The following is a 12,426-nucleotide window of genomic DNA, read 5'->3' as shown; positions in this document are numbered from 1 at the left end:
AGAGGCACCGGGGGATGCTTCAGGGCCCAGCTGCTGCTGTAGGAACTGGATAGAATCATCATTGTTCCATAAACCTGCTACGAGGTGCACCTCTTGGAAAGTGTTGTGACATCATTCCGCTCCACGCACCGCCGTGAAATGCTGGAATGCCGAAGGTTCGATGCCGAGCGCCGGATGCCAGCTGTCAGTTCTCACAGGCTGACTGCAGGCGGCGCGCGCGCTGATGTCTTGTTGTTTATCTTGAGTAAAGCTCGTTATCAACACACCACTCTGTGTCTCATGTTGTAGCTACAACATGTTCTTGGGGACGAGGGCGGCCTATAGTCAGCGAGCAGCAGGGCATGCAGCGAATATTGAGGCGTGAAAGGTGAAGTGAGTAAACCTTCACAGGGTGCCTTCACGCGGAGAAGGAAGACGTGCGCAGAAGAAGAAAAAGTAAGAGATTGCGTCTGTGCTGGTGTGAGGAGATTGAGGGAGGTCACGTCTCTGGCAATCGGAGTGACAGCTGATTAGAGCAGAAAAGCGTAAAGGAAAAGATAGCATCTGTGCCGGTGTTTGGAGATCAAGAGAGATTACGTCTCTGACAATCTGAGCAACAACTGGTTAGTGATGACAAGCGGAGCGCTGAGGAGAATGTGGAAGTGGTGAGGCGTTCAAAGGAGAAGTTTGCGCCTTAGGTCATACTGAATGAAAGTGACTACGAGCAGCAAAGTGAATCAAAAGAATAATAAAATTTGTACCTTCTTAACGCTACGATTGTATCCTTTGCAAATCTCAATTCTAGCCTTTTTCGTGCCTCCTCATAGACATCCTCAATGGGTTGACCACGTTCATTATTAGCAACAGGTAAATATTTAAATATGTGTTGTCCTTGTATGTGTGGGGGCGTAGATTCAAACTCCGCACTGACCATAAACCTTTGTTGAAGATACTCTCACCAGGTGGAACAGGAAAGGGGTCAACCAGACTAGCAAGATTGGCCTCTAGACTACAAGAATACAATTTTGATGTTGAGTTCATTTCAGGTTGGCGCAATGTACAGGCCGACTGCATGTCACGACTGTCCTTGAATTGGGAGGATGTAGACAGGACAGGAGTATCAATAAAAGAAAGTGAAGGGGCCATCGCCAGAGTCGAAGATGTAGTTCAGTGGAGTAGCGGCGCAGTCAGTAAGAAAGAGTGGGTGGAAGCTATGTCTAAGGATGAAGTACTAAAGAATGTTATGAATCTCATTTCCAAAGGTAGACGTAGGGAGAGCACCTTGCCTATCAGCATTAGACCTTTTAATGCAGTCATTGACAAATTGTCAATCGTTGCTGGTCAGGTCATCGTGCGTGGAGACAAAATAATTCCCCCATTTGACATTCGGAAAAGACTCTTTGACTTGGCGCATGAAGGGCATCTGGGCCAAACCATTACGAGGAAACGGTTGAGGATCGAATTTTGGTGGCCTGGTATGGATGGTGAGGTGGTCGATTGGGTAGAGAGGTGCAGTGAGTGCTGCGAAAGTGAGAAGCGACTCAAGGTGGGACCACAATCTGTCCCAAATTCCATCCATGACCCAGGTGTAGTGTGGCACAGCATATGCATCGATTTCATTGGGCCTATGCCGGGTGTTCACCCCAGCAAATGATTTGGGTTAGTGGTAATGGATGTTCATACTCGGTGGCTCATTGTCTACCTACTCCCTGAAATAACCACTCGAACTACCATTAAGGTTTTGCGTTTGATTTTTAAGGAAGAGGGTCATCCCGCTGTCCTTATTACGGACAACGGGACTCAGCCAACTTCTGGTGAGATGAGAGAATTTCTGGGTGAGTGTGGCATTAAACACACGTTCACGACTTTGTACAACCCGCAATCCAATGGGATTGTCGAGAGAGCCAATCGCATGATCAAGGGCGCAATAAGTTTGGCAATAACCAATAATCTTGACATTGAGGAGACCCTGAGCGAGTTGGTATGGGCCTATCGCACAACAGAGAATGCAAAAACAGGAGCTATTCCCTTTGTCGCCATGCGAGGTAGGAAACCAGCTTCCAAACTGGTGCCTCCGTGGATCAGAGAATTGGTTGAAGGAAAGAAAGAGAATGGATGTGATGTGAGCATTCCTGAGCATGCTTCCTGTAGAGTGCACAACAAGGAAAAGAATTTGTCCAGCATAATTGCTGGTGACTGGGTCAAGGTCCGTTCCGGACGCTGGGTAAGAGGCTTATGCAAATTTTGAGGACCCTTCCAGGTAAAGGAAGCACACCCATTCTATGTTGTGTTAGAGAATGGTGAGAAGTGGAACCTACGTACTGCTCACGAGATCATGTTCCCAAAAGTGTGGTTAGTAAAGTGGTTACCAAGAATTCATGTTCTGGGTACATGTTGGCTCATGACAGTCAATTGCTCAACAGTGCTCGCACAGGTGTAGGAGTGAGGGCACCAGGCCCTGGTGGGGATAACCTGAGCAATAGTCAAAGGCCATTTAACACAAATGATGACTCACCTGATCTCCATAGGGCTCAATCCTATCAGAGACCCTTGCGGGCCAGGAGAACCCCTCAGCATTTGCATGACTTCATTGTCGGATGATTTATTGTTATGTTCTATGCTTCTGACATTTACATGCCTTTCCTTCCCAGTGTTTTCTTTTTATTCCCTACCTGCGTGTAGAGGAAAGGGGGGTATGTTGTGACGTCATTCCGCTCCACGCACCACCGTGGAATGCTGGAATGCCGAAGGTTCGATGCCGAGCGCCGGATGCCAGCTGTCAGTTCTCACAGGCTGACTGCAGGCGGCGCGCGCGCTGATGTCTTGTTGTTTATCTTGAATAAAGCTCGTTATCAACACACCACTCTGTATCTCATGTTGTAGCTACAACAGAAAGTCTGCATATGTGGCCAAAAACAATGTTGTATCTACCACTATAAACACATAAACAATTGGCCTTTTTCCGGGTGGGAACAAACTGGTCTCATTTTAAACAAAATGTACCATAGAAACTTTTTTCTAGACACCATGGCTTTCTGAGTCCTTAGGATCTCCAATAATATAATGGCATAAAAAACTTTTTACATATTTTATTGAGAAGCCCGTTTTCAGATGCTTTTAACGTGTAGTTTTTTAACATTTTTAAAATTGTCTGCTCTTTCTTTAGATAGTTTTTTAGGTATCACTCTTAGAGTGAGGAATAGGTCTAACGTTCCCGAGTTAGGCCCATGTAGTGAAGCAACTTATTTTTTACATTGTCCTCATGAATAACATTTCCGAGCTATGACCTTTTTGCATACATTTGCACACACAACAATGATGAGATTGTTTCTCTGAAACTAAGTTTGTTTTACAATAAGCTTCGCACAACATCATCACAACGCCCTGAAGATCATGTAAAATGTCTTGGTCATTACTACATACAAATGTCATCACTATCTTCTTCCACGGGGCAACAGGGATATCTACATTCTGGCACTGACAAATCACTTTCTGATGTATCTGCTAGAGATGCTAGCCCCATCAAGCCCAGAAGTTGATTTTGTGTTTGCAGAACATAGGGTGTCAGTCATATTTATTGTTGTTAAGAATTGCTGTGATAATTCAATTTGTCAATTTTTAGCCCGACATTCTTACATATAAATCCTAAAAAATTTAGTAACATAGTCACGCCGCCTGCCAAGACCCAAACTCCAGCCCTTGCCCCTCCCCAAATGCCCATAGGCCAGTTTAGTGAGTATGTGCACTTATTGTTCTTATTTAAAGGACTGGCCATTAAAAAAATGTTATTCCCACTTGGCCCCCTTTTACTGCAGCCCAAACTTCAGTTCACCCACCAACACCAACAAAGATTCAAAAGAAAACAAGCAATAGTAAATGCATTCTATGTGGTTAACAATATATATTTTTTCAAGTTTTATCTTGGCAAGCAGTTCTGCAATTAAATTTAAAGGATCTCCTAGGAACGTCCTAGTCTTTAGACATAAATCCAATGGCAGATTCAAAATTGTATTTTTGTTGCGCGTGTGTAAAATGTACATAAATTGGTCATGGACACAAAATGCACACTTGTATAATCTAACACTAGTGTCAAATCAGTGCAAGGGATCCACATCAGATCTGCCTGGAAGAACAAGACCGGTTTGAGTACGCAGCCCAAATCCTTCATTTCCACCACCTTGAAGCAGGAGGTCTGACTACCGTAGTCAGTTCGTGAAAAAGCCAGCTCATAATATGGACTGTGAGGCAACTCCCCTGTCCCGCCCTATGGCAGCAACCTTTCCCAAACTGTGAGTCCGGCGGTAGGTGGTCTGCTGGCGATCTTGGCAGTTCAGCCGCAGTCTTCCCAATCCACCCAACTCATAATACGGAGGTAGGAACATCATGTTCTCCATTGCCGGACTGCCGGTGTCGGCAGGGCCGTTGTGGGAACCACAACCAGCCCTGGCACAGTGCTTGGCAAGCCCCCTCCCCACGCGTGGGGGTGGGGCCGGAGGTGCCGCCGAGCTCTTTTCCGGGGTCGGTTTTCAGCTGATTTTGGTACAGGGGCAATTTTGCAGACAAAAACGGCCCTGTAACAAAAACGGCCCCCAGGGGCCAAAAACCGGCCTCCACGCATGCAGCGCACTGGGGGATTGCCCGTTGCCCGCTATATCCAGTCCGGCCCTGAGTGTCGGTACGGAGGTCCATGTGCAGCCAAACTCGTAACAAGGCCCTAAGTCTGCTGCTCTAAGGAGAATCCGCTTCTTCACTTTGCGTAGAGTCTACTGGACCCTGGTGAAGCTGGCCAAGAGACAAAGGAGAATCTAAATGTTAGCGGTGCAGAGCTTGTTGACATTCATATGTTTGCTGGCTGCCCCATCCTGGAAGAATTCTGGAGGACTGTGGGGAAGACAATTTCTGACATCCTGGGAAGGGACGTGGAGGCAAGTCCCACTTTAGTCATGTTTGGTTTGGTGCAGCAAGGATCTGGTTCTGGCAAAACTTGAAAGCCAGGTAATATTTTACTTGATTTTACTGGGAAGGAGGGAGATATGTAAAGTGTGGTGCCAACCTCTACCCCCACTAGGCGGGAGCGATGGAACTCAGTGAGGTACTAGAGGGAGTTATGTAATAAGTCCAGTTGGAACAGGAGTATGGCAGAATCTGAGTCATTTTGGATTTTTGGCAATCCGATGGATCAATCTCCGCGACAGGCTCCCCACATCTACCCCAAATCCACATTGATGGCACTGCGCCCGCCTAACACCGCCTACGCTCAATATAATCCACACTTATGGTCAGATACCACAAAATTTACATGTCCTCACTGCAACGTGAAGCTACAGTCTTTTGTGATTCTCTGGCTGATTTCTTTTTCACAAAGGTGAATGATATATATCAAGCATTCTCCACAAAAACAGTAATCAGCCACCCCACATCTAACAACGGGACTAACAATATCGAACTTTCTCAGTTCTTAGACCTTGGAGAAACACAAATCAAGGAAATAACGGCCACAATCAAATCAGGCTCAGCATTAGATCCTTGCCCTTTAAAAGTCATTCTTCCGATCATGGACTATCTCTCCCCTGACATTGTATCAATCTGCAACACAATGTTCAGAACTGGGATATACCCAGACTCCCTTAAAAACACCTTGGTCAAACCCCTACTTAAGAAAGCTAATCTGGACAAGGACCAACTAAAAATCTACCGCCCCATAGCCAGTCTCCCCTTTTTAGCCAAGGTAGTGGAAAAGGCTATGAACTCACAACTCTCAGAGTTCATAGAAAAACATCAACTACTGGACAACACCCATTTTGGTTTCCGCAAGTTCCACGGAACCGAAACTGCTGTAATAAAAGTTACAGAGGACATAAGAGTGATCCGGGACCAGGGAGGTACAGCAATACTCCTACTGCTCGATCTGTCGGTGGCCTTCGACACGGTCGACCACAAGATCCTGGTCGACCGTGCCGAAAACCTGGGCATCCGCCACATGGCTAGAAATGCTAGAAATCGGCTTTCCTCCTACTTGGCTGGTAGATCACAGGTGGTCACACTGGGGCCCTTCCAATCGCACAAGCTGTCACTACCGTGTAGGGTTCCCCAAGGCTCATCCCTTAGTCCGACACTATTTAATATCTACGTGTCGGACCTGGCCTCTGTCATCAAGGCCTATGGGATGAGCCTTACCTCGTATGCGGATGACACCCAGCTTATGTTGGCCATCAACGGGAATGGAGACAAGGTAGCTGAAAACTTCCAAGAGGGCATGCGGGCGATCGGTGAGTGGATGGCCTCTAACTGCCTAAAGTTAAATGCTGAAAAAACGGAGGTCATCATATTTGGACATCTCTCCCCCGGATGGTCAAACACCTGGTGGCCCCCTACGCACGGAACACCACCTACACCAGCCATCACCGTCAGAAATCTGGGGGTGATTTTTGATGATAAATTAAATTTCATGGCCCACTCAAATAAAATAGCAGCAACAGCCCATCACAAACTTAGGCTGATCAAGAAAATCATGCCGTTTCTACCAACCTCAGCAGGTAAGGCGCTGGTAAGTGCCCTCGTGCTGTCATCTCTTGACTATTGTAACGGCTTATTCATCAACGCCCAAGCAAGAGTGACCAACAAAATGCAGACCATCCAGAATGCTGCAGCTCGCCTCTTGTCTGGAATCCCAAAGTTCTCACCAATCTCTGAGACCAAAAGAGACCTGCATTGGCTCAAGATTCGAAACAGGATCAAGTTTAAAGCGCTGTGCATACTCTATAAAGCACTGCACAACTGTGGTCCACATTTCCTGAAATCCCATCTCAGATACCAGTCCTCCATAAGATCGCTCCGATCAAACAACCTTAAAATCCTTCAAATACCAAGAACAAAAACAGTTAACTGGGGTGATAGATGCTTCCTTGTGGCAGCTCCCAGGTTATGGAACTCCCTGCCAGCTTCCATCAAAGACAGCCCATCCCTGATGCATTTCCACAGAAAGATAAAGACCTGGCTGTTTGATCAAGAATAGTTACCGGCCTAACCTCGGGAATACATTCAAAGTTTCTAGCGCCGAGACACCTACGGGCAATTGTACGCGCTGTATAAACCTCAAAAATAAATAAACAAATAAATAAATAAATAAATGTTTATGATGTCCAATGAATTAGCTCTTGGTCAGCTTCAGATCTCTGGTGTCGGGTGGTGCCTCGGCTCTGACATTGACTGAAAATGAACCCAATGTAAGCAAGAGAGGCAGACAGATCAAGAGGGTGCTTGCTTATAAGAGGTGATATGAGGACAACATATTTTTTTAATGCATGTATTAACACAAATCTAAGTACTCCCATACTGCCAGGAACACACTAACATACACAGAAATCCACAATGAAAATCACACACATGAACAGCCACGAAATCAGATAAACACATAGACACAGCTAGGACAGAAAAAGCACGCACCAAACATAAACAGACACTAACCCTTCACAAAAATGCACATACAAAGCTGCCAAACAATGAATTTGCATGGTTGGATTTAATAACACGCCCTCTGCCTCCATCTGCTGGCCATCCTGTGTATTGTATTTCTGTCGCTACTGCCTGGTTAAGTTGAACCCTTCTTTGAAGGTTATAAACAAGTCGTTTTACACTATTGGTTTGAAACAAGAGGCTACATCCTCACAGAGAATGCACAAGGCCAGCTGCTCTCTAGAGTTCAAGCAACATGAGGGCGGCGGTGAAGGAGAGGTAAATTCATGCAGCCAACAAGCAGCAGGCTTGCATAAAAAAAGTTCCACACAAAAGCGGATAAACTCAGTACATTGGTTATGTGGAAACTGATAAAAGCGCATTTTAAGATATATTAAATACAATAGATTTCACAAGAACAGTGAAATCTAAAACGGAACAAACATTACTAGTACGTGCCCTCCCTCAAACAACATACGTTTTCCCAAAGTTCTGCATTGAACTTACTTGATTTCTACCCAAAAAAGTTAAGATTCTAGAGATGTTGATACAGTAGCGATTTCAGAGAAAGAGAAGAGAGAGTTTTGCTTTCCCTCCAAAACACAAATCAAAAGTGACCATGGGCCGAACAAAGCAAGGGGAGGAGCCTTCGGGAGTCAGAGGAAGTTACTTCATATACACAGGACCCTCACAGTCTCTTTAGCACGTTCTTCCAGTTTTTAAAGAAAAGTTCAGTTTGCCCTGAAAATACTGAAATGATTGTTTAAAATAAAATTTCAAAAAGAAAATGCATTTCGAGTGGAATTTACTGTCCACTCGGGTAAGAAATTAATTCGAAATGCAGCCCTGCGGGCGCCCGCGTGAAAGTACTGCGCTTGGGTCCTCGAAGCGACCGCTGACCATTCCGATCGTGTTTGTCAAAAGACGAATGCGGCTTTCGCTCGCTCACATTGTTTCAGTGCGTCTCGCGGTCTCAGCGGTCTGACCTTCCCTTAACAGGATACTCAGTTACGCGGGGTCATGGCATTACAATTGGAAATCCTGCCTTCCAAGAGTAGCGAGGTGTTACAAAATGACTCTAATTACGCTGGAGTAATTAAAATTACGCCCAGGCCTACTTCTGGGTCACAGAGTCACCCAGTGCCACTGACCAGACAAGTTGCATTTATGTTAGTCATTCATAGTAGCTGGATCTGGTCACAAGACTTCACGATAAACAAGATTCCAGTATGTTTTTTGGGAGAATGACACCCTTGGGAGTAATTTAAAAAGTGCCTCTGGGGAGACAAAAGTGCTATTGATGGCCGTCGGCAAGCACCGGCTGAAATTAAGTGCTGTTTAAGAGCTGGTGTTAAGAGCTTCACTTTAGAACTGGCTCCTAAAATTCCTCCTGTTTGCAGATGACCCTGAAGGCACTCAGGCAATGGTAGCGCTTAGAAGACTGGCAAGGGGTACTTTACTGGTGGAGTCTGAGGGGCTGCTTAGGGCCTGTAAAAGATCCTTATACTTGCAGAAGTGAATATGAAGTGAATATGAATGTGCATGTAGAAACCAGGCGTGACGTCACAAGCTGCAAACAAGCACAGGCCAGGATTGGCCTTTGTTTCATTCCACGGTCTATAAAAGGAGGCATTCAAGGGCACCTTCCCTGTGTATTATTGCCTGGATCTTGTGTTTGAGGGGACAGTGAGGGGCACATGCGGGAGCTCTGATAACTGCCGTAGGTGCTGCAGCCAGCAGCCGGATAGAGCAGAGGGCAGCGTATTTTAGAAACAGAGAAACCCAAGTCGGATCCGAGGGACCTCAAGAACTTCCGTCCCATCTCCCTGCTCCCGTTCCACGTGAAGGCCATCGAGAAGACCGTTAACAGACAGCTGACCCGCTACCTCGAGGAGAACAACATCCTGGACCCGTCCCAGTCTGGGTTCCACAGCAACCACCGCACTGAGACAGCGCTCATCGCCGCCACCGATGACATCAGGGCCCAACTGCACATCGGCAAAACCGCGGCCCTCATCCTCCTGGACCTATCTGCCACCTTCGACATTGTCTGTCACCGCACCCTACGCACACGCCTCCACAACGCAGGGATCCGAAACATGGCTCTGGAATGGACCACCTCCTTCCTCTCGGGCAGAACCCAGAGCATCCACCTCCCCCTTTCTGTTCGGAAGCCTCTGAGATCATCTGCGGTGTACCCCAAGGATCATCGCTCAGCCCGACATTATTCAATGTCTACATGGCACTGCTCCTCCACGTCGTCCGACTGCACGACCGCAACATCATCTCCTACACCGACGACACCCAGCTGATCCTCTCCCTCACCAAGGACCCTCTCACCACCAAAACCAACCTCCACGAAGAAATGATAGCTGTCGCCGTGTGGGTGAAAAACAGCCGTCTGAGGCTGATCTCAGACAAGACAGAGGTCCTCATCCTCAGATCCACCCCCTCAGCCTGGGAGGACTCCTGATAGCCGTCCCCTCTGGAAACAGCACCTACACCCACTGACCACGCACGCAAACAGGGATTTTTCCTCGACTCAACGCTCTCCATGACCAAGCAAGTCAACGCCGTCTCGTCCTCCTGCTTCAACACCCTCTGCATGCTCCGCAAGATCTACAGGTGGATCCCCACTGAAACAAGAACAACGGTTACCCAGGCCTTCGTCAGCAGCAGGCTGGACTACGGAAACGCCCTCTAAGCAGGAGCCTCGGCCAAACTCCTGAAACGACTACAGTGTATACAGAACGCCTCAGCACGACTGACCCTCGACATCCCTCGCCACAGCCACATCACACCACATCTGAGAGACCTGCACTGGCTTCCCGTCAACAAGAGGATCACCTTCAAGCTCCTCAACCACGCACACAAGGCGCTCCACAACACCGGACCGGCATACCGCAACAAACGTCTCACCTTCTGCACCTCGAACCGACAGCTGCGCTCCGCCGACCTCGCCCTCGCCACAGTCCAAGCATCCGAAGAACAACCACCGGCAGCAGAACATTCTCCCCTGTATCTTTGGCTGATGCGGAGAACAGAAATGTTTGTGGGGGCGAGTGTACAATATGTACCAGCCAGGCGCGCAACAGCCATTGGGTCAGAGGGCTTCAGCCCCAATCCCCCCCGATCGTGTCTGTCAGCCCGAGCGGAGACAGCTTCACGGGCCACTTTGTCCGTGGTTGGAAGAATTAGCCACCCCGAAATATTTTCCAGCTCCCCCCCCCCCGAAATTTGGCTCTAGTTGCCCGCCTGGTACCAGCACTGGTCAAAGATCATAGGTCAAGCAAGACTTTTTGGCTTTGTTAATGCTTGTTTTTACTTCACTTGACACCCCTATCTCCTTGTAAAATTCCCGCCACCAGGTCCATAGCATAAACAGTTGCAAATTCCTGCTCCGCCTTTCACTGCTGCCCCCCAGGTGTCATTGTAACTTCTTACCTGTGGGTGGCAGGCGCTTCCTCTTGCGGCTCTCCTCCTCTCCTGGGGTGGAGGAGGGGTCTGTGTGGACCCCTCGAGTCCTGTCCTTGGTATCAGGCTCTGCCCCAGACTCCTCCTTCAGCCCAGCGCCTCTCTTCTGCCCTGGCTCTCCCTCCCCAGCAACATCTCACCTCTTGACTCCGTATCTTCCCCCCCCCAGGTGTCATTTCACCTTCTTACCTTTCAATGGCAGGCGCTTCCTCTTCCGGCTCTTCCCCTCTCCTGTGGGCTCCTCGGGTCCTCTCCTCCGAATCAGGGTCGTCTGCTCTGTCCCAGACCCCCCCCTCTAGAGCCTCTCCACTGCCCAGGCTCTCCCTCCCCAGCAGCATCTCACCCCCTGACTCCGCATCTTCTCCTCCTCTCTTCGTGTCTTGATAAAGCCCGAGCCCTGAGCCCCTTCTCTCCCTCCTGTCTCCCTTACCCTGCATGAGACCCTCTGTCCCAGACCCCTCCTTCAACGCTTCTCTGCTGCCCGGGCTCTCCCTCCAGAGCAGCCTCTCACCGCCTGACTCCGCATCTTCTCCTCCTCTCTCTATGTATTGGTGAAGTCCCAGCCGTGACTCCCTCCTGTCTCCCTGACCCGGCAGGGGCCCCTCCGCCCTCTGCCCCCCTGAGCCAGGTCCATCCACAGCTCCTGGCATCGGTCCTGGGCTGTCCTGGCCCCTGGACTCTGGGGGGGGCAAGGTGTCGTCGGAGATGAAAGAACATGGAGAGTGGCGGCTGGTGTCCGCTTCAGAGTACCCCGAGTCGGTGCTGCTCTCACGATCGTGTGTTATGAGGCTGACGGCTTCATAAAGGGGGGGCCTTGTCTCCCAGTCTCCATCACTCACTGGAGACATCTCAGCGCCCTCCTGACGCTGCGGCTTCTCCTCCGCAGGCCTGGGGTCTCGGGGGTGCAGTAGGCCTTTCACTAGGTCTGGCTCTGTCACAAACCCCCTCACAGCGCCCCCCTGACACCCCGGACCCTCCATCCTCTCAGCTCCTGGCCTCCGGTAGAAGTGGACGCAGCCGTCGCGGCTCCCTCCTGCTGATAAACCCTTGACCCCCGACACCTCAGGGTCACCTGCCCTGCGCCCCTCACTGCTGGCAACGAACCACGGAGTGAGAGCGGTGGAGAGTGAGGGGAGCTGTGAAGGAAGGGGTGAGCTGTGGAGGGAGAGGAGAGCTGTGGAGGGAGAAGGGAGCTGTGGAGGGAGAGGTGAGCTGTGGAGGGAGAGGAGAACTGTGGAGGGAGAGGAGAACCACCCCCCCCCCCCCCCCCCCCCCCCCGCCGTTCTCAGGTACCTGGAAGGACCGGTCATTACCTGCCGTGCTCCTCTTGACGACCGGCAACAAACAGAGTCACGAGCTGTGCGGGGGAGGGGGGGAGGCTTTATGGGAGCCCGGCTGTCAATCAAACACCTCGGCGATGCGAGCCCATGGAGGGGGGGGGGGGGGCGGGAGGAGGGGGTGACAGCAGAGTCCAGGGGGGCCTGGGCGCTGCCTGCTTTCCATAGGTTACTGGGCGCC

The 12,426-nt window shown here is 49.5% G+C and overlaps 1 protein-coding gene across 1 annotated transcript in view; it reads right to left on the bottom strand.

Moving 5' to 3' along the window:
• Positions 1-11,974, bottom strand: part of LOC147725154 (uncharacterized) — a 253,304-nt gene extending 241,330 nt beyond the window's left edge. The window contains exon 1 of the mRNA XM_086918194.1: positions 11,098-11,974. Coding sequence (XP_086774320.1) covers positions 11,098-11,888 — 791 coding nt within the window. The 5' untranslated portion in view covers positions 11,889-11,974. The remainder of the gene's footprint in view (positions 1-11,097) is intronic.
• Between the last annotated feature and the right edge of the window lie 452 nt (positions 11,975-12,426).

The sequence above is a fragment of the Lissotriton vulgaris genome, chromosome 4_1, assembly GCF_964263255.1.
Source record: "Lissotriton vulgaris chromosome 4_1, aLisVul1.2, whole genome shotgun sequence".
Classification (NCBI taxonomy): Eukaryota; Metazoa; Chordata; class Amphibia; order Caudata; family Salamandridae; genus Lissotriton; species Lissotriton vulgaris.
Note: the sequence above shows the minus strand (reverse complement) of the source record. Positions and strands in the feature narration are given on the sequence as shown.